General features: G+C 41.4%; 3 protein-coding genes across 3 annotated transcripts in view; 2 read left to right on the forward strand and 1 right to left on the reverse strand.

The window, feature by feature from the left end:
* Window positions 1–1,169: 1,169 nt before the first annotated feature.
* hspb11 (heat shock protein, alpha-crystallin-related, b11) lies at window positions 1,170–4,374 on the reverse strand. The gene is made up of 5 exons (XM_053421489.1): window positions 4,124–4,374; window positions 3,910–4,016; window positions 1,544–1,612; window positions 1,402–1,445; window positions 1,170–1,307 (listed from the first exon to the last, which is right to left on the reverse strand). Exons 1-5 carry the CDS (start codon window positions 4,213–4,215, stop codon window positions 1,215–1,217), a joined length of 405 nt encoding a protein of 134 aa, XP_053277464.1. The 5' UTR covers window positions 4,216–4,374; the 3' UTR covers window positions 1,170–1,214.
* A 3-nt stretch (window positions 4,375–4,377) lies between these two features.
* On the forward strand, window positions 4,378–8,638 carry smn1 (survival of motor neuron 1, telomeric). Its single transcript, XM_053421488.1, has 8 exons — window positions 4,378–4,522; window positions 4,946–5,017; window positions 5,110–5,229; window positions 5,906–6,097; window positions 6,813–6,986; window positions 7,503–7,577; window positions 7,773–7,880; window positions 8,433–8,638. Exons 1-8 carry the CDS (start codon window positions 4,475–4,477, stop codon window positions 8,487–8,489), a joined length of 846 nt encoding a protein of 281 aa, XP_053277463.1. The 5' UTR covers window positions 4,378–4,474; the 3' UTR covers window positions 8,490–8,638.
* A 4,578-nt stretch (window positions 8,639–13,216) lies between these two features.
* The window catches only part of rtkna (rhotekin a), a 63,329-nt gene continuing 51,907 nt past the window's right edge, over window positions 13,217–24,638 (forward strand). Inside the window, exons 1-2 of the mRNA XM_053421590.1 lie at window positions 13,217–13,382; window positions 13,534–13,665. Of these exons, the coding sequence (XP_053277565.1) occupies window positions 13,287–13,382; window positions 13,534–13,665 (228 nt within the window). The 5' untranslated portion in view covers window positions 13,217–13,286. The remainder of the gene's footprint in view (window positions 13,383–13,533; window positions 13,666–24,638) is intronic.

Below are 24,638 nucleotides of genomic sequence, written 5' to 3' on the forward strand. Positions count from 1 at the left end.
TCATTTCCTGGCTCGCACTTCACCTCAACATTATAATAAATATTCCTTACCAGTAAATAATAGATGAGTCAATAGCAGTGTATCAGTTTCTACCTTGCCCTCATTACTCATTACACACTCATATGTGCTATATCCCGACCATATACCCCTAAGCAATTAGTTGCTCTAAAATATCAGGGGGCTAGTTATTCAGGCATGTATTTCATATTTGTATTGGTTTATTCAGAGGCTTGCATGCAGACCAGTGTGCAGCGAGCACAGCCTCGGAAAATCCCAAAGCTCCTCCGCAGTCAGCAAAGTAATTGGGGAGGGAGTCCCAGAGGGTCCTCGCACACTGCTGAACCCCGTGCTATTGACAAGTTGAAATGGCACTGAAGGTAGATAGGAGTGAACGCTCATGTGTTGAGTGTGCGTACGTGTGAGAGTGTGTGTGGATTGTATAAGTACAGGAGGTGGTTGGAGTACTTTGTTGTGAATAGGCCCCGCAGTCTGTATGGACTCGCTGGTTGGCTGGGAGACCATCTGGTTGCCCCAACCCCCCAGCTGCCTTGCCCGTGGTTCCTCCCCCCCCCCCCCCCCCCCCCCATTTCTATAGGGATGTCAAATTCTGCTCATGGGGAGGTGGGCGGGGGGGCTGCACCAATGCCAATTAAAGCCCCCACGGCTCTAAACTAGTTAATTAACTCTATTTCTCACACAGAGAAACCTTTTGCCATTCATCACAATCCAACTCTTTCATTCTAAAGCTCTGCCAACTATCAGCTTGTGAAATTAGCAGGAGCAGTTGAATGTGGAATAAAAATAAAATCCCCATAAGTGAATCCATAACATTAAATGGGTGATGATAATTTCTGAATTAAAGGCCAGATTTAAAAATGCACCAGGGCTCCAAACCATATGCTTTGTATGCAATTGCAGCTTCACAGATAAGCTCGGGACAATAAAATTAATTTGGTTTGGACATACATTCATTGATTTTTTTTTTCAAATCAATGCTCCTCACATATTCATGGCATATTCTTATCAGGTCTCCAGTTACCACCAACACTGACAGCCACGGGGGAGGAGATGTCAGTGTGTTTGTCGCTTATTAGAACAGACTGAGCATATGATGAGGTCACTTGACATTTACAACAATCACAAAAACGCCATAAAGCCACATCTACATATATTTATAAAAAAATATCTGCTTTAATTCACAATAACCATGTGTGTCAAATTTGTACAGTGACTCTGTGAACTGAAACAAAGTAATCATATCCTGCCGTGATGATAAAACGAAGGTGGATTGCGCTGCTTCCATCCAGCTGAAAGACAAAATATCGACAAGCTGATGTTTTACCTGCTTATTATATAGATTCATATGTTTTAAACAACAATAATTATCTAATTTCTACTTACTGAAAGAGTGTTCGACTGAAGATGCCCTTCCGTATGTTCAAAGTCTACAAAACAATCAGATTGTCAATGTCAAATTCTGACAATTCTTTGGTATTTAAACCAAATATTTAAACACAATTTGTAGACGGGTGTTCTCTCTTACCTTTCTCTGTGACAAACTCAAACTGAGAAGCATTTTGTGAAGTGTTCTTTTCAATCCTTAGCTGCTTGACTGCAAAAGAAAAAGAGGACATATTTGTCTTTACAGAAAAACTGAATTTGAGATTTCGTGAGGAAAATATACCAAACTGAGAACATCTTGGTCTGGACAAACTCCTTTCGACAATGTGGTAAAACGTAGTAAATGCTAGCAGCATGGCTTCAAGGAGTCCTTGTTGGATTGATTGCCATGGAATTTGGTGGAGGCGTTTAAGCCCTCTTCAGTATAACATGTAATCACCTTGATACTTCCTTAACTTTTCATACAGTTTCTGTGATCTCAGCATGTCATAATATAAAAATCTAGGCCTTCTTACTTATAATTACAAGTTACACTGACCCCTAAGAAACCATCTTGAGTCTCAGAAAACGTAGTATTCGCCTTGGTCTTGAATCCTAACACTCATAAAGACCTGGTATTGATCATTTATAGGCCTTTGTCTTTGTGAAATGCTATTTTTTGGTTCTCTGTGTTATGAAAATCTGGTTTGGGTTCAAGTCTATTAAGGAGATTAAAATTCCTTCCACAGATTCGATTGTCCTTGTCAACAGAAATGGCCTGAGGTCTGACGGTTCTCCAGTGTGCCGAGTACGCAGACGGGGGTGCCCTCTGTGTCACCTTTATTGTTATTATTTATTAACCTCTCTGCCAAAGCCATTAGGATTAATCCTGAGTGGAGGAATACACAATTATTGTTTTGACTCCAGCACTTTTTAAGTCTCTGAACTCTAATATCTCTAATTATATTTGGAACAACAAACATCAGAGAGTCAGCTTCTCTAAACTCACACAGATGAAGAAACTGGGAAGTTAACCCCTACCTGATCTATAACTATAATATTGGTCAAATCTTTCATGATTCATGAACATGCAGGATACTTTGTGGATTAATCTTGAATCTAAAAAGGCTTAAATCTGTCCACTCATCAATATAGATCAGTTAACTTCTCATACAGTGATATTAATATTTTTTGCATACAACTGATTTGGACTGATGTCAGAAAAAAAAAAAAGCCCTTTTCTGTTCAATCTCCCCTGGCACTGAATCCGGATATTTTACCAACAGGATAAATTTTCTGGGGTCGTATAGATTTTGCAGCACTGTGCCTCTTTAAGGTTGTTTGAGCAAATCATAGATAAGTTTATCATTCCACTTAAACTTCTGTTATATATCTCTGTCTGTCATTTCTTATAAAGTCTCTTTTAAGGATGAAAGGGGGAAACTTGAGACTGTTGGAAATGGAAAAATCCATGAACTCTGCCAAACCCGGGAAATATATAATTTCTTAGATGTATGCTCTACTGCTGTACTCTGATTCATCTGCTAATGATTCCCTTTGCGGGATCCGGGGGTAGAATTTAGTTCTGCGGATTGGATTAGTACTGGTATCTTGGAATGTATTTCTAATTCTATAGACCAATATAAACTATAAAATTATTTAAAACCTATTTGCCTCCAGAAAATGTTGTAAAACAACTCAAATCTATATTGTGAATGTAAAATACACAAAAGTAGATTTATACGCATGTTTTAGCTTCAGAAAGAGGTTTATTCTGTGATACCAGTAAATGATTTAGTCTGTCTTTTTCATTTATCTACTTAACCACAATCCTGAAGCTCTTCTTCATACAGACACCAAATCTCGTGTTAATAATCATTTAATTCTTATATAAAAGGTATATTTGGCTCCACAGGTCCCCATAAACAATTTGTGGATATCATACATATAAGGTCTTCTCTCAAAACTAACTTATCACAAATTGGACAAACTCAGGAAAGCGTTTCCTACCGCCGCCAAGGAGATTGTGTTTCTATGTTTGCTAACTGCTAGTTAGTTAACAGGACTACGCAGACACTACTGGACCGATAACCATGGAACTCAGTGGAAGGATGCAGGGCTGGTCTGGAAACAACCCATTAAATATTTATGTAGATGCTGGCGTGGGTCAAGGAACTTTTCAAAAAGTCACTTCCTCTAACTTTGTGACTTTTGCAACATTTTCACTGATTTATTAGAGAATATTTTTTTGAAGATCTTGATGAAAGAAAAATGCAATGTTTAGGGGACTGATATTTCTGTGTCTGTGCAATTTGGTGCAGATCCAACTAAAAATCAGGGAAAAGTGAATTCCAATGTAGTTTTATAAAAGCACTGTTGGGTCTTGTGTGCACTCTGCTGTCATTCTAGTTCATTCGATTGTTCGCAGTGTGTGATGGAGGACATCAAGGCACAACAGAGCAGTTCTTTCCTTATATCTCAACGTATTTGACTGCCCCAGTTTGATGAGTGAACAACATGTATACACACCGTTGTGGCTGTCCACTGTCACAGCGGAAATGCTCGTGGGCTCGGGGAAGCGGATGATAAACTCCTGAGGAAACAACCCGGTGGACATCCAAAACGTCTGAGTGTTCCTGGGTGGAAGAGACGAGCAAAACACCGTCAGCTGTTGACATCATCCATGCAGGTGAGGGAGCGTTGAGCACCGGACTTCAACTCGAACACAAGAAGCCACACTCACCCGTCGATGATGTTTTCTGGAGGATGGCTCTCATCGCTGGACGAAGCAACAACGACTTTTGCTCCCAGAGAACTCGGAGAGGAGTCGGTCATCTTCCGCGGGTCGCTCGGTGAAGAGTGTGATCTCCGGGGCTCGTAGTTTGAAGTGAATATCAGTGATTTCAACAAGAAACCACGACTCACTGCGTGTTGACAAGTAGTGGACACAACTAGCTACCGTCGTTACCAGGCCAACCGGTGCGTCGCAAGGTATATACGTCATCACTACATTTGCGCGTCAGACATTGCGACGCACGTTGCCTGTTACTTCTTTAGCAATTAGCAATTAGCAGCGAGCTCAGCGCACCTTCCCATGGCGAATGGCTGCGAGGACACGTTGTTTACCCGCGGATCTGCTCAGGTTCGTCCCAACACACACACACCAGCAGACCCGAGAGAACGGCACGTATGCAGCCTACCAAGCCGCTGTAGATGCGGAAGCTAACAGGCTAGGCTACAAACTGAGTTGGGCTAAGTTGGGTAACAAAGAAGAAAAAGGGTTAAATCAGAAGTCTGCCTGTTGTGTTTCTTTATTGGAGAGGTTGTGATATAATGTCTTATGCAAACATAATGGGAATTCAGGTTTAGCTGCACACAGATGTTGCACTTTCACAGCTGATGCATCCTTTCCCACAATGGAGAGGATGCAATGGGCAACACGTCTAATATATCCTGATCGAATACAAACTCGTCCCACCATCTTTTACAGCTGATCTATTTCAGTTCCCGCTGAATAGGACATGTTTGTTAGGTGAGGCTCTAAATGTCTGGTTCTCTGTTCCAGAGTGATGACTCTGACATCTGGGATGACACAGCACTCATTAAGGCGTATGACAAGGCAGTAGCATCCTTCAAGGTAAGATGTATGTAGTGCATTGTTATACATGTGTAAAATGATTGTGTCGCTCACTAACTGCATGGTTCTGGTGCCGCTGCTTTCTGTGCCAGACCGCCCTGAAAGGTGAAGATGAGCCACAAGCGTCAAAGAAAGACCAACCAGGGAAGAAACGCAAAAACAACAAAAAGAACCAGAGCAGGAAAAGGACCAACGCACCGCCAGATAAAGAGGTATGTACAATTTTGACTTGATTTTAGTGTTTCTCTTAAACATGTTGACACAACTACAGTATCTCTTAAGAAAGAGAAAGGACAACTTTTGACTGTCGGAAATTGTAATTTGCCATGATCTGTGCCAAATGTCTCAAATCAACAATTTTATAGATTTGTGTTCTAATGCTGGACTCTGATTCCTCAGTAATTCCCCTTAGTGCATGATCTGGGGGAAACATTTATTTCCACAGATTGGATTAAGAGTCACAGGGATCTTTCCTAAATGTATGTCAATTTCCATAGCTGAACGAATCTTAAAAGATGTCCAAGGGAATTATGCACCCCTATTTGGCTCCAGCAAAATGTCCTCACACACCTCACAGTTCTGTTTAAATTGTAAAATGCACAAATGTACATTTTTACATTCATACACTAGTTTTGGTCATATGATCTGAATCTAAAAAATAATGATAATTATTCAGGTAGGAAGTTTAAAAGTTAGTTATGTATTGACTGTTTTGATGGGTCGCTATGACAGCATTTATATCATCATTATATAAAAGTGTACAGTACATTTCAACACAAGACTGTTAAGTATCCATGCTTACAACACATGTACTTCTGAATTCAGTTTACTTCACACCAGGGGACAGCCTGCACATCGACCTTAATTTAGATCTATGTTGTGTCTCAGTGGCAGGTCGGGGACTCGTGCTGTGCTTACTGGTCAGAGGATGGTCAGCTCTATGCAGCCACAATCTCCGCTATAGACGAGAAGAGTGCCACCTGTACGGTTGTTTATACAGAATACGGCAACCAGGAGGAGCAGAAACTTGAAGACCTGCTAGCAGAGATTTCAGAGGTTGATGAGGAAACAAATGTCAAGGTAAAGCAGCAAAAATACAATGTTTTATTGATTTGATTTGTTATTACACCAGTATTTGTATTATTCCATTGTGCCAAATGTAAAGGATCTGAGGTCATGTCCAAATAACAACATCTGATAGCTTAACTAAAATATATTTTTGTAAAAGTCAGATTTTGTTCACAATCATAAGAAATCAGCTTCCTTCCTAACAGAACCTTTTTTATTTTCACCCCTTTTACAAATGCAATTTAATTTGAAATAGATCACCTGCTGTACACTGTACTCATCACTGAGGGAGTGATGAGTACAGTTCCCACAAGTTTGTCTTTCACTCTTCCAATTAACACAATATTAACATTTTGTGACTAAAATGGGATGGAGTCTTAATCCTTAATTTACTGTCCCAATTTTCGCACAAAAGTTATATGTGCAGAAAGCTACTGACATGAGGTCAGTGAGATAAATGTCAACGTGCTTCATCAAATAATACCTCTCGGAATCCAACGAACATGAACAAATTAATTGCTATCTCACAAGCAGAGCAAAACTTATGTAGTAATTTGCATAACTCTTTCATCTTTTCTGGATTGTAAATTAATTCACCTCAGTTTTTACACTGTACCTGGTTTCACTGCTTCCAAAGTTCCATTTATTTTCTTTCAGAAATTCAATTCCAAAGTATAAAAAAGAAAATGTCAAATCATGGTTACAGCGGTGTTTCTGTGCAATTCAGGTAAATGAGGCGGAATCCTCAACAGAGGGAAGTGAGTCCTCCACACAAACCCGACACAAACAGTCGCACAGTAAAGCCCAGAAGTCAAAGGCCCCCAAAGAACCTCCTCCCATGTGGGCTCCCGGCTTCCCCGGGTTTCCTCCAGGTCCACCCCCCATGCATGCTTTCAGAGAGGTAAGAAACAAGTCTGAACTTTTTCTTCTGTTATCATTCAGAGAGTAAAGTGAACTGATAATAGACTGTTGTCGTTCACATTACCGCTTGAAACTAAAATGTTAATTTTTTTATTTTAGTGAGGAGGTTGGCTCTGAACTCGTGGTAAAATGAAATGTGAACAATAAAATGTTTACCATGTGAGCAATGAAAATGGAATATAAACAAAGTCTGCTCCGAGTTGGCATTTAACAGAAGTGCATTGGATTGGATTGCAATAACTTTTATTTGATGTTTGCTGTAATTTACGTTTCTCTCTGTGTTGATGTTACTCTATATACCTAAAGTCATTAAAAGAAGAATGATAAAATGTCTTTTAAAAAGAGTGTAGGAATTCTTGAGCCTTGTTGCAGTTGCACATGAGCTGCATGATTAGACCTATGTAGATTTTAACCTAATTAAAATGTAAATTGATCTTTGAATACTGAGATTACTGTGCGTTGTTTTCAATCACTTTTTGTTCTTTGTGTCCTGTAGAAGGGAACCAGGCGATCTGGTGGTCATGGACCTGTACCTCCTCCCTGGCCTCCCATGATGCCGTTTGGTCCACCAGTGAGTTGGCAATATGTCTTGCATATAAATGCAGAAGCTACAGCAGATACTGATTTATCTGAGGGTTAGGTTGTGTTTTTTTAATCCAGTGGGTAAAAGGAGAAACAAACTGTTTATGTTAGTGATTGACTAAAAATATCATCAGCCTCCCGTCTTTACATTCTGATCACACTCCCTCTGCTCTATGTGTCTCAGATGATCCCTCCACCTCCACCCATGAGCCCCGACATGGTGGATGATGAGGCCTTGGGCAGCGTGCTCATCTCCTGGTACATGAGTGGATATCACACAGGATACTACCTGGTACGTGCACAGAGGCTAACTGGCTTATTATGGGCTATAAAAGAGGGTAACAGTTGTATTAACAGGCTCAGTCTCTTGTATCATGCAGTGAAGAGCATCTTGAGATGCTTCTCAGCTAGAAGAGTCTTTTTGTCCACACCACCAGTGATCGCTGAAGTTCCAGGATTTAAGATTTGTTTGGTCTCAGTCCTTAAATACGTCTTACTTTTTTGAACGTGATACACTTCACTTGTACTGAGTGATCAACTGATAAGAATTTAGTGCTCAAAGTTAAAGATCAAGGTCACTGGGAGCTCACGACTCACATTTTTGGCTAAAACACAAGAATAACACTTATCATGACAAAATACAGTGAATATTCTCTTTATTAAATAACTTCAAGGTCTTCACGACATATGAGACATTTATGTAAGTTGCTACTTGACTGGTTGGCAGACGTATTCAAGTGAGAGACAGTAATTCTACTTATCAAAGGTTCATAATAGGTGGGAGTCCTTGTGTTCTAAAAGTGGAGCTCTCTTAACTTTATATTCCGACTCTTTCTTTTCACAGGGTTTGAAACAAGGTCGCAAAGAAGCTGCCAACTGGACAAAACTGCACCACAAATGAAATGATCGAGTCAAGATTTCATTCTTGTGTCAAAAGGAAACTTTATGAGTTAACTGTACTTGCTGTGAAAATATTGTTCATCACAGTTCAAGGACCAGAGTTTTGTATTCTTTGTAAATAGATCAAATAAAAGCTATCAGAGCAGCATTGGTAGCTGGCTTGGTTTTTTTGTTTCACTTATAACTGTAAAGTCTTCTGCTTACACACAATTTTGTGAAATGAAAACTTCTTGGTCACTAGAGGAGTGTAATACAATTTATTAAAACGTTTTTTATAATTTATTAACTATTAGCAAAAGAGGGAAGAGTTTGATTTAGGTTATTTATGCAAATGTGTGTTAGCCCCCTAAACAGTGTGTTGTTGTAATGGCAAGTGTTGTCCAGCAGAAGTCAGACTAGTATAATATATTCATGTTATAGGGAAAGGTGGCATGAATACATCATAGCATGGTGTTTAACCTGCACAGTCACTGTCGTACAGAAGAACCCTCCATTTCTAATAGTGTGTCTGCTTCTCACTTCACTTTCTCCAGAGTTTGACTGCACATCAGACGTGAGTCCTGCTTCAGTCCCTCAGGCGATTTCCACGCAGTTAATTCAGAGAATCATTCCAGTATATTCCTTGCGTCTCAGCCCTGAGTTTTCCTCTGAGGTGTCCCCTTATCCTCTGCCCAATATAGGTTCACATCCATCATGATATTTTTCAACTCACATAAGATTGATGCATATTTCAGGGTGATAGCAAGCGGCGATTCGGCTACAGACTGTGACACATTGAGCCGTATGTGCAGATAAAGATTGATTCCCGAACAAAATCGCTGAGACATTAAGATCATTGAAAATGTTTTGTCCGATTATCTTTAACACTCAACAAACTCAACCTGGCAGAATTTAAACATTGATGAGAAAACCTAAATGAGAATAAATATAACTATGTGGCAGAAAACAAGGTTTCTTTCTTTCTCAGTTCTAATATACTGTGCTGTGATAACTGTTTTTATCAAAACAATATTGGGGAGGGTATTTTCATCCCTGAAAACAGATCGTGGAATGTTTGAGGTCCAGTAATGTAAGAACAGTTGGGCAATGGTTGCAAATACAGAATGTAGGTTTATATTTAGAACACAGTAAAACCACATGTAATTACAGTTGGAGCGGCCACAGTCATTCTGCTGAGCCTGTAGCACGTTCAAACAGAAGGCTAAACAGATTTCCTGTATTATCTACACTGGTGATTTGCTGCCTGCTTACACCCACTCCTCTGGTTCTAACCTGGTGGGCAATTGATCTTACACTCTCGGTGTGTGTGTGTGTGAGTGAGAGAGAGAGGGGAACAGAATAGGGTTTTGTGTTGGGATGTAACAGCATGATTGTGTCCTGTTTTTATACCATGTGATCCTCCTCCAGCTGCTCCATAGCCATCGCTCTCTGAGTGAAGAGCGGCTCTTTTGTTTGTGTACTGACTGTGGTCTGCATTTCATAGCCCACTGTGCCCGTGTAGACTGCTGTATCTGATTCTCAATGTGACAGTCACTTTTTGTGTTCCTTTTTATTTTGTATGCAAACGAGACAAAACGGCAGAGAAAAAGACGATGGAACAGTGGCTGTGTGTAGTTTGTGGGATTTACAAATAGAATATGCAATAAAAAATGAGAGGTGATAAACCAGACCTATCTTTTCCCCACAGATGGGTTTAAAATCTACCGCGGCAAAGCCTGCACATAAGCCCATTGCTCGCCCGACTCTGCGGCAAACTGAGCTGCCCAAAGGGCTCGATGGAGCCCAGCGAGGAGTTAAAAGGGGGTCAGGCCTCGCTTGGGAAAGCACTGCCTCTCGCTGTGACTGTCTACCCCCTACTGACTAGAGCGGTATGAGGCATGTAAACATAATCTGCATTTCACATAGTCCCTTCTAGGAAACAGACATCCAAGTGAGATCTCACTGCTGCGTGAGTTACAGCGCCCTCAGTTATTTACTCAAGCTCCCAACATCCACAAACATCCTGCTTTTAAATAAGAGACTGGGGGGAGATTAAAAAAGAAGAACAGTGGCTGCACCAGCCCCTTTCCCCCTTCTTCCATGGAGACCAAGCACTTACTGCTGATCAATAGTCATCATTGCGTTTTGAAGATTGTGGTGCAAACACCATTTAACACAACTGAGTGCATGGGGTTAATGGTTGTGGGTTGTGTCCGAGACCATTCGGCAAACCATTAAAAATATGTTTAGTCTGATCTCAATCACGGGGATTGTGAGACTTTGTTCAACAACAGGCGCAGCACAACAAACTGTTGAATAACTGAGTAAAGTCTCTTTCAGAAACAAATGTCTGCCGACAGAGCCTGAATTCAGATTGGATGATTGGCTGACAGACGACAGATTGCAATATCAAGGCTCTTTGCAACTCATAACAAAAATGAACAAAACACGCTCGCCATCACAAAAAGCTACAGGGAAGCCAGACGGGGAGGATTTTCAAAGTTAATTGCGTATCTAATGTTGAATCAGTTTTGTTGTAAATAGTTGGCAAATCATACTGAACAGCTCCCAATTACAGACATTCTAGACTCTATCTCAATGCACTGATTTACAGCTTGTGTTGACAAAGCTCGTTTTGACTCAAGGCTTTCAGCTTCCTGTGATTCCTCTTTCTTTTGATGCTCATATATTTAGACAATCTCAAGAGAAAAAGTATATATCCATGTAGGAGTCGTACTGTGAGCAGGAAACACACAACTGAAGCTTTGGTAATTGGGGGATTCACACAATCCCTTTGAGGATGCATTAAAAGTTATGAGCACATATTAATTAATCAATAATTATAATAATGGGTACTGAGGCTACTTTATTTTTTTCATCTCTGTTACTGTCTATATCTCTTATTCTTCTCCTTTCAATCCTTTTTTAATTGTTTTTCTTCTTTAATCCTGTGTGAGAAGCAGCGGAGAGCAGATTACACAGTTAAGGAAGCAATGATTGTTGTAGTTGTGAAAAGACAGGAAGTCTTTACCCCGATAAAAATACGGATACAGAGACTAAACAGAGGGAAGTAAGAGTTGGGTGTGAATCTTTCATGACGTGTGACTTTAGAGATGAATTTTCAGAGTATCTAGGATGATAGTGTTTTAAGTTGCGCTTTTTGATTTAAAATTGATTTTGTACAGCAACTGGAATCTTCCTCTGAAGAGTGCACAGTGCTTTATAAATAAACTGTCTTTTCAGGTCTGTGCGGACACAGGTACAATGCTCACTGGAAACTCATTGAACGGAGAGCAAACACACATGGCTACCATGACCGCTGGTGGACAGTTCATAACTCAAAACTGTGCCAAGTTAAATGTGAGACCCTTTACCTGGATCTTATCTGCATAAAAGGTGCTTTCCTATGGGACTTCTCAAATGACTTCCCAAAGACATCTACCACCGACTACCAGGATATGACCTCTGCCTTGGCGACACCGATCCACGATGACCTTTTGACCCTTAGGAATTCCACTCACAGCAGGTGAACTGAAGAACTGGTGCCGCCACAAACGTTCCTGCATCACATTCCTGCTGGAGTCTCATGCTCTACTGCAGAGGCTCAAATAAAATGGAAAACCAAAGGGGGAAATGAATACCCCCATTTTATAGCCCTCTGTATGTCGGCTGCATTATTGGAAGCCTATTGAAGAACTATAGATTGTCATGCGTCAAAGGTGCATTAAATAAACACTAGTTAAAACGTGTAGTTTAAACAGACTCTGGATCTTTTAGGGTAAGGAGATGTTTTATCATTCAAGAGGCTGTAAAACCCACGAGCTGTTAACTTCAAGGACCCAGCTGGACCCACTGGTGGATTCACGATGCCAAACATCCCCTACAATTTAAGTGTTTTAGTGAAGACCTCAAGCTTTGCAGCGACATCAAACATGGCAGGTTCCACACCATATACTTTTATATGTAAATTACCTTTTGTGCAGCTCTACAAACGTACAGGCAGACGTTACCGTGGTATCTTGTTACTGAAAATAAGTAGAGTGAATGGTCGTGTGGTGTGGACATTTCTCTTTGAAAGCAAAGTAAACAAAGGAAATATTGTACAAAACACACATGAGAGGAAAATATGTTAATAATGGTTGTAAGTTTTAAAAATGTGTATATCTTGAAAGCTATATGCCAGAATGAAAATGTCAGGCCTATAAATGATGACTCTCATTGGAATAATAGATTCCAATGCCCCTTACCGAAAAATGTCCTCACTTCCTAGGCTCTCTAGGCTGTAAATGGTCCTCACAAATCTGTGCAAGTCCACACAAACACAGCTCAGTGATTTCCTGGAGACTTACTCTGATACTTACCTAACATTGACCTAAACCTAACTTTAACCTTAAACTTATCGAAACTAAACCCACAGCGACCCTAACCTACACCTAACCTTACCTGCACCAACATCTAATCCTAACCTAAAACCGAATTTTAATCTTAACCCTAAAACCAAGTCTTAACCCTCAAACAACCATTTGAAGAAGTGAGGACCAACAAAATGACCGCACTATCGTTTCTGCTTGGAATGATTCTCACTTAGGTAAATACAGGAACACGCACACGCACACACACACACACACACACACACACACACACACACACACACACACACACACACACACACACACACACACACACACACACACACACACACACACACACACCAGCAGAGGTCTCAGTGGAGCAAAGTTATGTCTGAACTCCTCCACATGTGTCACTGTGTCACACGGGACGCGCAGTGTGAGTGTGGAAAGTGAAAAGTCAGCTGTGGATGAGGACTCTCCTGAACTCTCTGGGTGTTTCTACTCTGTGGGACTCGCTGTGTCTCAGCTGCTTCTTCACCAGAACCATCAGAGTTTGGTCCGGGGTGAGGTTTGATCTCTGAGGACTTTTTTCGTTCGAAGGTGCAGGGGGTAGTGGGGGGGGGGGGGGGGGCTTCGGAGCGATTCCCGAGTACAAGTTCATCTGATCGTCTCTGCACCGGGACTATCTCTCTACCTCTCTCTCTGTGTGTGAAGTTGCCAGGAAGCACAGAGACGATGTTTTGCCGAAATCAAACAACGAGAGCCACCGTCGCCCGCGGCTCTGCGCTTGAAATGGAGATACGGCGAGGGAAGTTCAGAAAGAGCGTTTTCCTGGACTCCTCACAGGTAAGGAGCCTCTGATTGTCCCCTACACAACTCTGTCCTCCACACACACACATACACACACAGACACACACACACTTCCAGCTGGGACCGATGTCTCTGCCTCTACACACTTGGCACACTTTGAATCTCGCTCTGCTCTCTGTGATGTTTTAATTAAACTTGGAGGAGCTGTGTCTCTGCCTCCACGTCCCCAGAATAACAGATCTTCACTGCAGCATTTCCCACAACTAATAAGAGTCCATTCAGAGACCTGCCTCTGTGCTGATAACAGCTTTGTGTGATTAAATAAGCCCAAATACTTTAGAATATTTTTGTCATGATGCCTGCACCAGGTTATTGTTTGATATTGGTCTTTCATAATGGCTCTTATTTAACTAAGGGCTGGGCAATATGGTCGAATATATAAGACATCATCATAAAAAAACTTGATATCGATGATTAACCTGATAAATGTGAGAGCAATTTCTGCTCCTGGGTGAAGGTTGTGGTTTTAAACTCTTCTTTATTGGGATATTAAATATCTTTATTGGACTTTTGTTGTATTGCTATCGATTTGTTTATATATCAGGATCAACAGTGTAACTGTGCTCCACTGCTAGCATTCCTGGTGTCCACCAAAAACTAATTGAAACCATACAATAGGAGGCGTCAAAAATAAGTGAATATATGTACACCATATTTGACATTTTGGAATATTACATCCAAAAAGTACTACTGAAGATAATAAAAACTTAAAACAGCAAATTACAGCACGGTATTACACAGTCTTTCTCATAGTGGCTTCATGAAGGAGACTATATACAGAACAATTCGCTTCATACAATAAGGTAATACCAGCTGACCTGACTTGTCGTGTGCTGGCATATTGTTCCATAATAGTTTGCATGATTAACTTTAACTATTTAACAATTATTATAATTGTGATATTGTATTATGGCCTGAAATCCAGAGTACCTCTAAATTCTGATCTCAAAAGATATCTTCTCCCCTTGAAGTTCACCTTGTTCATTTGCTCACAAATGCATAAGGTTGCAAAGTTCCTAAACTCTAGATTTCAACCTTGTGTGTGTGTCTCTTATCTGCTGTGGTTTTGGTTGCAGCATGTGTTGGACAGTCACCCTCAAGGGAAAAGTGGGAAGAAAAACATAGACTCCGTGCATCCACCAAAAGTTGAGAACTAGGTCAGAGCTGTGTATCCCTCTGAGCTGTTTGCCAGTGGATTACAAGTGGTGGTCTTCCTGCGAGTTTTCCTCTCCGCACAGTTCCCATGTCAACATCTGCTTCTTGTTTGTTGGCACGGAGCAGACAAGCTCAGAAGTGACTTCCAACCTAACCTAGAACTATTTTTACTCACTGTCCACTTTAATACTGTTTGGATGGAAAGTCTACCCTCTGTCTCTCCATTTCTCTCTCACCCCCAATCACAGATACACACACCAACACACACACACACTTCCCTGTTCCCCCCTGGGCTGTACGCGTATTATTTCGGTTCTCATTTTACATCCCTGGTATTTGGTTATTTAGACTGAAACATGTTCTTGTTTCCGGGAGGTTTGTGTCTGCTAAATTAAAACGAAAGCCTTATTTGGGAAGTACACGACTTTGGAAGTTTGTTTGTGTGCGAGAGGTTGTGTGTGTGTGGGGGGGTCAATTGTAAGGGGATACTTAAGGAATGCTAATGGTGCAATATAGCGAATGGAAAAGATAGGGTATTGATTCTGTCTCTCTCTCTTGCTTTCCACCCCGTGTGTGTGTGTGTGTGTGTGTGTGTGTGTGTGTGTGTGTGTGTGTGTGTGTGTGTGTGTGTGTGTGTGTGTGTGTGTGTGTGTGTGTGTGTGTGTGTGTGTGTGTGTGTGTGTGTGTGTGTGTGTGTGTGTGTGTGTGTGTGTGTGTGCATACATATTGTCCGCTTGTACTGGTTTCCAAAAGGACCACCTTCCCAGGTCCTTTCGGCCCCAGTTGTGTGTCCGCCAGTTGTTTATAATTCATGTCACAGGAAAACACCACTAGCCCCCTGAAGTGCGGCACACTCCATCGTATTGATCCATCCGAGCAGCGCCAGTTCATATCAGACACATGAGCTGCTGTAGGTCAATAACACATAACTCTTCATGGAGGTGGTGCACAGTGTTAATGTGGTTAAGTCGGTGCAGTGTTTCAGACAGAAGTGAATGATCTCATGCCTTTTCAGCGTTATTTTCCAATGATGTGTATATCTCACATTTAATAGTTTTTTTCCCTTTCTATTATTCTATTGAATCTGTAGTGGAAGTTAATCAAAAGAGATGAGGAGGTGATTTAAAAAGACGACTGGCAATAGATACTCTGAACATTCATCTCTAAAGTCACACGTCATGAAAGAGTCACACCCAACTCTTACTTCCCTCTGTTTAGTCTCTGTATCCGTATTTTTATCGGGGTAAAGACTTCCCGTCTTTTCACAACTACAACAATAATTGCTTCCTTAACTGTGTAATCTGTTCTCCGCTGCTTCTCACACAGGATTAATTTGTGTCTCTGCCTTTGTTTCCAATGCTAATGATCCTCTTTCAGAGATTGGAAGACTTTCCTGTGGCTCTGTGTGTAAGCACTGTCTCAATGCCACTGTGGAACCTGTCTGTGGCATTTCAATGAGACGGGCCACCTCGGTGTGAAAGCACCCCTGTTCTCCTGTTCTCTCTGTGCCGGCGGATACAAAGTTTGTGCCAACGCTTGAGCCTCTCATGTGAATGTAGTTTTTTTTTCTTAGTCAGTAACATGTTATCAGTGAATGAAAGGCATAAAATGCTCTCAAACAATTAATGAAGGAGAAAAACACTTCAATTGCTTTGTTGGCGTAAAACCTCTGAGCTGCTTTCAGACTCCGCAGTTCCTCCACATTTATCTGTGTGAAGACATGGATGGATGAGTCAAGAGAGTTTGTGGTGATAAGAGCCGACGACGGTGTCGGAGCGCTGTAGACAAAATGATGTGAGCTACGCAGCAGAGTTAATACGTCACCTCCTGCCTCCGCCTGCTGCACCCGGGTGCTCCACCTCTCGCCTGAATAATGCAGAGGATTTGAATGCTGTTGTGAACGCGTCTGTGCAGAAAACCTCCCGCTGTGTTGTGCATGTGTGAAAGGCAAACTCTGGGTAAACTCCGTAGCCAATTCTCGGGATTATACCCAGAGGGGATGTCTGAAAACAGCTAAAAGGGCAAACGTGTCTCCACTTTCCAAAAATGAAGCCAAAATATCTAGAATCCGAATACTTAGAGGCAGATCCTGTGCAGTAGTGATCAGAATCAGAATCAGAAAGTATTTATTGCCAAGTAGGTTTACACCTACAAGGAATTTGCTCTGGTTATTGGTGCATACAATGAACATAGAAACATAAAAACATAAAAACACAATAAAAACAAACACATAAGAAAAGCAATAAAAAGAAAAAATATAAATTTACTCACTATTTACTTCTTATTTACTCCCTTTTTCTAATATTTATACAAAGTAACATTTATTTAAACATATCTAAATAAAAATATATAAAAAGTGAAATGCAAAACAGTGAACAGTGTCAGATTGCAATATGCAATGTAATGATGTATAATATAATATAATATAATATAATGTGTTAACTTAACACATCGGGGTAAAGAGCCATGTTATCGAGGTTCACCCTGTTTATATCGAACAGGAGGAGGTGGAATTCATCTTTATACACAGGCCATACCTGAACCCAGAGGGACCAGTGCTGCCAACTTTAACAGTCACTTGTACGTCATGAAAATGTCTTCGAGGAGAGGACATGCTGGTTAGATCTGTCCCTTCATGCTCTACTTACCAGACTTAAACTCTTGCATTATCTAAAATTTACATCAGTGAACTATGTATTTATAAGTTTGTTGTCAAACTAAAGGGACACATATCATTTCTATTGAGTGGAGGAAATTGGTAAAAATCTAACCGCAGTCAGCGGTGAGAGGTTGTTTTGTGATCGTTTATGTATCTGTGTGTTATCCTGCCCGGAGGCTGGAATCACATTGAGCCAAGAGTAAGACTAAATCATGGCTATTTTTAATCTGGAGATTGCAGAACCAGGCTTTGGGGATTTCTCTGGATTATGTGTCTAATTATGCCAATCAGTTATCAAAATAAATCATTAAAATAATGCCAGACATCCAGGTTGAACCTTTAGATTATAGTATATTTATAGCGAGTAATTTTTTCCACGTGTCTTGCTTCAATCTGAATCCACATCCTCTGAGGTCCTGGAGCTGAATCTTTCTGCTGTGTGCGTATCACACATCCACAGAGAATTGTAGCTCTGACATGGAGGGAGAATGAGGAAGCAAACGATGACACGCTCCTACGGGACTTGTCCAGAAATCCATTCTGCAGCCGTCCCGTCCATCCTCTGGCTGCCGCCCTCAGTGGGAGCAGACAGGACATCTGCTTTCTGCATCCCTCCTCTCTGATCCACAAGGCCACCAGTGAGCCTCTGCACTCCTCTCTGTCTCCATCCTCAGCCGTAGCCGACCAGGCATGCAGGGGGAGCCGGAGATAGTGCGGTTATTATTACGGAGGTGGGGATGGAATGTCCTCGCTTTCAGTGCTCTGACCTTGCGTTATGTTTAACTCATGGGTCTCCCGACTCGGCCATACCAGCGTGGCTTCCACCAGCGCTGTGGGGCCCAGGAAGTGGTTAGACGTGTGTGTGTGTGTTGATGACACACCCATCCACCCACACACTGAGTAAAAGCTCCAACAGTTTTTAGCTGTGGTTTGGTTGGTTTTGGTTCTCTGCCCTTCTCCACCCTGTTGATCCACACACTCTCACCAGTGAGCATCCAAAGTGAATATACCTCAGTGAAGCTCTGGATACTGTGGGTGTTTCCTTTGCTCAGCATAAAAAACAATGTGTCATTCACACCAGTGGTGCAGTAAGGCCTGTCTTGAAATAGGATGCAGTGTTGTCCTATCAGAACTCGGTTCAGCCTGAGGAATATTTACTTGTTTTCCGATTTGCTCTGTATCCTGATCTTTTAATCCTACAGACTTTTTTGCTTTTATCAGTGAGAACTGAAGCATGCTGCTGCTGCTGCTCCCAAGTTAGAAATATTGTCAGACAGAAATGTTTTCTCCAGATGTTTAGATGAATGGTTTATAGTTCACAGGTGCAGTCCAGGCACTCTGAGACGCCTCTCACCGTGGCTTCTGTTGGTGTTTATTGTGGCCCGGAAGAAAACTGATGAATTAGACCTGTTTATGTAAACATATGGTCGGCTCCCCACACACACTGAGGGGGGAAGGTCATGGATGTTTCTAGGGTTGAATTTTTTGCCAGCAAAGAGGAAGCAACCCAGATCATGCACCCACTGAGAAAGAGTTGCTTTCAACGAATGCCAACCCCCTATACACACACACACACACACACACACACACACACACACACACACACACACACACACACACACACACACACACACACACACACACACACACACACACACACACGTCCCTCTTAAGGCTGCTCTGTGTACTCGGAGGACAATGGGCCATCACTGCAATGTTGCCTGAAACACAAAACCTGTCCTGGGGCATAAAATGCCTGGTGAAAGGGGCTCAGGGGACTGGGGGGGTTTAGGAGTGGATGCACTCTTGTAGAATTCCTGACCAACTGCAGTGTTGAATTTGCCTGGTGCACATAGAGTTCAGTGAAAGAGCAACGTGTTGTACGCATGGTGGTGGTACCCAACAGTGCTTAAAGGGATAGTTCACCCGAAAAATGAAAATTGACTCATTATCTACTCACCATTATGGGTGAAGTTTTTGAGTCCACAAAATACTTTTGAAGTTTCAAGGGGTACATTTTGTTACAGTCAAATCCAATACAATTGAAGTAAATGGTGACTCCTTTTCATAGCAATAAAAAGAAATGGCAACATGCCTCCATACTGCTCCTGTGGTATCAGTCAAGTGTCCGGAAGCCCAGACATTCAAATTCGATGCGAGGAGGAGATCAGACGACGTTTAGGCTAAAAACTAAAAAATTTCGAGTTGAATTTTAATCGGGATTACGAACACTTGGATGACAACATAACAGCAGTGAGGCATGTTGTGTTTTTTCTGTTTGTTTTTTTTAGGTTTGGAAAATGCATTACCTGTTACTTCAACTGTACTTTACTTCTTTTCCCCTGAGACTCAAACACTTCACCCACCCCTTTATCGACATAGTGGTGAGTAGATAATGAGAGAATCTTCACTTTTCGGATTCTATCCCTTGAAAACCTTGTAAACATTGGGACCAAAGGCTGTAGTTCGAATGCTGGATCCTAATAAATTAATATAATTCGGAGGTCATGGTTAAGTTCAGTGGTAAAACAGGAATTGTGGTTAAATTAAGGAAGGGTATGAGTTGGTAGATGGTAAAGTTAGGGATATTGTTTTGATTAGGCTGTTCACAATGAACGGAAGTCAATGCAACGTCCTAATAAGGATAGCTGCTTGAACCTGTGTGTGTGTGTGTCTGTGTGCAGCCTCAGGGTGTTCTGGCATGTCGAACCATTGCAGGGGTGCAGGGGGAGATGCCAGGGAAAAGTTTGCCCCTTCGAAGACCTTTCTCCTCAAACAAAGCTCGACCACTGGAGCTTTCTGCTTGGAGGCCCGCCTGGTATGCTGAGGGATATTTAAACTAGCAAATGTTTAACTTCTTTTTATTACACAGGCTTTGTGTGTACATAATTGCGGAGCACTGTTCCCACTCAGGCTTTGAGTGCCAGCACAAATGAAATATTGTTTAATTTCAGTCTCCTCCAAGCCGTGAGTAAAAATGGAACCAGCATGCACTTATTTTTCCCGTGGTAACAATACAAGGTGTTTTGCCTCACAAGCTTTGGTAAATGCGAGAGCAAAGCTTTACTGTTCAAGCAAAAGTATTTATTAAAGATCCGTACCTCTCTCGCTGTGCACCTCACGTAAACACATTATTTATCTTTCTACGCAGCAAGGTAAAGTTACGTGGTCATTTATGAACACATTAGAGCTATTGTTTTTTAGGGAAATGTCATACATCAGATGTTACTCGAACAGTTTCCTTGTTGTTACGCAGCGACAATCTCTTTCAGTCTCTTATTTGTTTATTTGCACTGTGTGAGACATCTGATTGGCTACAGACGATCCCCTCTTAGAAAAAACGCATTCGTGAAACAGAGACACGTCAGGGGAGTCTCAAAAGTCTCAAAAGTCTCACACACAAATGCAGCGAGGTTTACAAATTAAAAGCACTTTGTAAATGCAGGTCCAACAGTTTATATATGAATGTAACAAGCTCCAAATATGTATTTGATGAAGATTGCAAATACTTTTACATGCATATATTTGTGAATTTTTTTTCTATTTGTGTGTGCATCGGAAATATGTTTATGAATCTTATATTTTACATGTGAATTTTTTTTACTTATATATGGAATGAAACATATTTGTGTGTGCATTGAAAATGTATTTGTGGATCTTTTTTGCGCATGTATTCATTTCTGTGTGCATTTAATCCTTTTGAGACTGTTCTGGCTCCAAGGTCTCTGTTCTGTGTCCTAAATCTTAAAGAGACACATACAAGCATGCACACAACATTGGTCTCATAGTTACAGTATGTCCTCGTGTGCTGTGTCCGCTCCTCAGACCCAAGGACAGCGCTTTCCACGCAGCCTTATCTAATCTCAGTCTCATTGACCGGACATGCTGCACAAACAGCCCGGCCCAATGGATTTAATGCTTGGCGTGGAGAGATGGTGAAACTGGCTATGTGAAGATCTGATGTTAACTTGAACTGTTTTTTGGCCTTTTTCTCTAATTTGTACCTCTGCCAAGGATGTTATCGTTCCTCCCATGTCGGTTTGTTTGTTTGTTGGTTGGTTTGTAAACAAGATTATGCAAGAACTACTGGAGTGATTGGCACGAAACATGGTGGAAAGATGCAGAATGTGTTCAGGGAAGAGCCGATTAGATTTTGGTGCTAATAAAGGAATATTTTTCTCTTTATTTAACCTTGCGGGAGCATTTAATAAATTGGTGTTGATTTCTCAGAGAATAATTTACTCTAACTTGTTTACAAAATAAGGCATGCTCAGGGGACTGATATTTTTGTGAATGCAAATCGTTGGAGATGCAAATAAACAATTGCAATGTAGTGAATTCAAATGTGGTTGCATAAGGGCACTGCTGGGGAGGTATGTAGCATTCTAGTTTTAATATTGTCTTTCCTGTTAGCTGCTTTCTTGCAGTGTCACTTCTTGCCTCTTGTGAGGCCCATGCATGTCATCAGGCGTATTTTGGACTGACTGTGGTTTGCAGCCCGTGTCTCTCTGTGGCAGCTGGTGTCAGGGTGCAGTTTGACAGCTGAGGGTCTGCTGCTGATGCTGCAAGTGAACCCCACCCAACCACAGACACATATCCTGGTCCATCATAGGGCTTCACTCTGAAAAATGTGTTAATAGAAAGAAGAAATGGATAACAGATGTGTATATATTCACGCAAACACACACACACACACACACACACACACACACACACACACACATGCACAGGAAGTGAGTCACACATGGTGTCAGTGTACTATCAGAGATGTGAATGAAAAGTTCCCGTTTTGAAGTCGTCATTAGTCATATATGATTACTGCAGTTTGTCAACCTCTGGTCCACACAGACACAGACACAGACACACACACATGCACACACACACACAGACACACAGACATCAGACAGTGACTAATCTGCAGTGTCTCCTTGAGCAAGGTCCAGTGAATATGCTCAGACAGAGACAGGCTTTGTTCACTCAGTGTATGTTGTCCTGAGCGAGGCTGTCACTGACTCAGTTAACAGTCAGGCTGGGAGATAGATGGAGCTGGTGTAATCACTGGAAGCTTTCCCTCTCTCCCACATGGGAAACTTCCTCCATGCATCACCGGCCCTGCCTCACTCTGTCACCGCCTTGTTTCCCCAGGTCGTCTCACATCACACCCATCTCATCATCCTGACACCGGCCTCCCATCAAGTGTAGAACTCATTTTAAGACACACATATATAGAGCACTGCATGGTCCTGCTTACATCACTGACCCGCTCCATCCATTCTGCCCAAGTATAGGTCACTTAGGTCATGTAACCAGGGCTCACTGGTCATCTCATGCATCGGATAACTAACTTATGGCGATCGTGCTTTCAAAGTTGTGACCCCAACACCATGGGACACTCTCCCTATAGATTATAGCCTTGAAAACATATCAGAACCTATTTCTCACTGGATTTGTGTCACTGTGTGCCCTGTAGTGTTTGAATCCTTGCTTTTTGTTCATAATCAGAATTGGGGTTTATTGCCACATATACAAGGAATATGCTGTGGTGTGTTTCATGCAAGCAAAAATATAAAACTTATAAAAAATATAGGAGGAAACTAAAGTAAACACTAGAGAAGGGATTCTACAATACAATATATTTATTTCCTGTTACTATTTTCTGGGGTTGTTTTATTCATGTGAAGCACTTGGTGACTTTGAATAAACTTTATTTATCCACCTATTCACTTTAGTTAGTGAAGTGTTTTCAGTCAAGATTTACACAAAACTGTTGAAATGCAAGTCTCTTCTTGTCTCCTGATTTTTATTGTGAAATACTGGAGGAGATATTGCAACGGAAGGATTTAGGTTCAGCCCACTTTGTACACTAAGCTCTTCTAGACAATATGAATGGCACTGAGCTGCGGTGAAGGAGGTATAAAAGAAACTAGAATAGAGCTTAAGTGCAGCGCTGCAGTAAAATGATGCCATCTAAACCAGATTAAAGGTAATGTAAATGTCTGACATAAAAAAAAAAATCACAGATAAACCTCCTCTTCTGTATCTGTTTGCACCGTTTAATTCTCCTCAATCTATCGACCTCGACACCTCCCATCCCCAGGAGAGCTGCGCTATGTGGGCCGCAGCACTTCACTGAAGCTCAGGTCCCCTGATGCCACTGGAAACTGGGTCTTTATTCGTCACAGACTGTAGTCCTAACCTACTTTCACGATCCAGGTTACACAGATGATGTCCTCCTTTGTCTTCACCTCCAGACACTCCTATATCACGATCTGCCTAATGTCCCTTTATCCCTCAATCTCTCCCCATTGTTCATCTCTGTGTACACGCCCAGACAGAGACCTTAACCTACTGAGTCCTGGCGCTCCAACAGACTGTAAAACCGAACCTGCCTCATGCCAAAGGTATCTTCTCCCAGTGAATGCAGGACCCCCCCCCCCCCCCTCCTCCGGAGTCCTGCTCTGTTAAACATTGACAAAAACGACAGACACAGATTCCAGTGTGTGGTGTCATTTACAGTCCTGGACACTTAAGTGTGTCAGACCCCTTTGACTTATCACAGAGGCCTGAGAAAAACAAGAGGCTTTGTTACTAAATGGTACTTTTAAAACAACCGGCATGCTGTACACTATGAAATAGTGCCAAACAAGGCAGTCGTGTAAAGGTCTGTATTTGGTTTACCACCACCACCTCCAATCCCACTGTAAATCTTAGTGGAAGTAACAAACAATACATTTGACCTTCTATTAGCTAAAAGAACAAGCTGATATGACTGTGATAACATGAAAATATTTAACAGTAAGGTAGCATAAGCACATAGAATGAGGAAACAAATAGTAACTTTGCATGATACTGTTTATCCATTACACTACAAGTTAAAGTTTAGACCCTGACGTCACCAGGGAGGAGTCATTGATCTGAAATTCCACATGATCATTAAGGATGAAGAGTATGTTGCATGTGCAAAACCTCAGAAATGATTGAAAAAGAGAAAATGCGCTGACCTAAAGCTTCAGTTAAAGGATTAATTTGCTTCCTCAGACTTCTGATGAAGACGAGAGTTGCTATCTTAGATACTCCATTTTGATCAGCAATACAGAATATAAATCATATTATATATATTGATTAGTATTCCATA

Source organism: Pleuronectes platessa, chromosome 4 (assembly GCF_947347685.1).
Source record: "Pleuronectes platessa chromosome 4, fPlePla1.1, whole genome shotgun sequence".
Lineage (NCBI taxonomy): Eukaryota > Metazoa > Chordata > Actinopteri > Pleuronectiformes > Pleuronectidae > Pleuronectes > Pleuronectes platessa.

What these genes read in the sequence shown, in the direction of transcription:
- hspb11 (XM_053421489.1), bottom strand. Translation starts at nt 4,215, where the DNA reads ATGACCGACTCCTCTCCGAGTTCTCTGGGAGCAAAAGTCGTTGTTGCT. An exon ending in GACAGTGGACAGCCACAACG is followed by an intron (nt 1,613 to 3,909) that starts GTGTGTATACAT and finishes TTTCTTTTGCAG; the next exon opens with TCAAGCAGCTAAGGATTGAA. An exon ending in TTCAGTCGAACACTCTTTCA is followed by an intron (nt 1,308 to 1,401) that starts GTAAGTAGAAAT and finishes TTTGTCTTTCAG; the next exon opens with CTGGATGGAAGCAGCGCAAT.
- smn1 (XM_053421488.1), top strand. Translation starts at nt 4,475, where the DNA reads ATGGCGAATGGCTGCGAGGACACGTTGTTTACCCGCGGATCTGCTCAG. An exon ending in AGGCAGTAGCATCCTTCAAG is followed by an intron (nt 5,018 to 5,109) that starts GTAAGATGTATG and finishes TTTCTGTGCCAG; the next exon opens with ACCGCCCTGAAAGGTGAAGA. An exon ending in TGATGCCGTTTGGTCCACCA is followed by an intron (nt 7,578 to 7,772) that starts GTGAGTTGGCAA and finishes TATGTGTCTCAG; the next exon opens with ATGATCCCTCCACCTCCACC.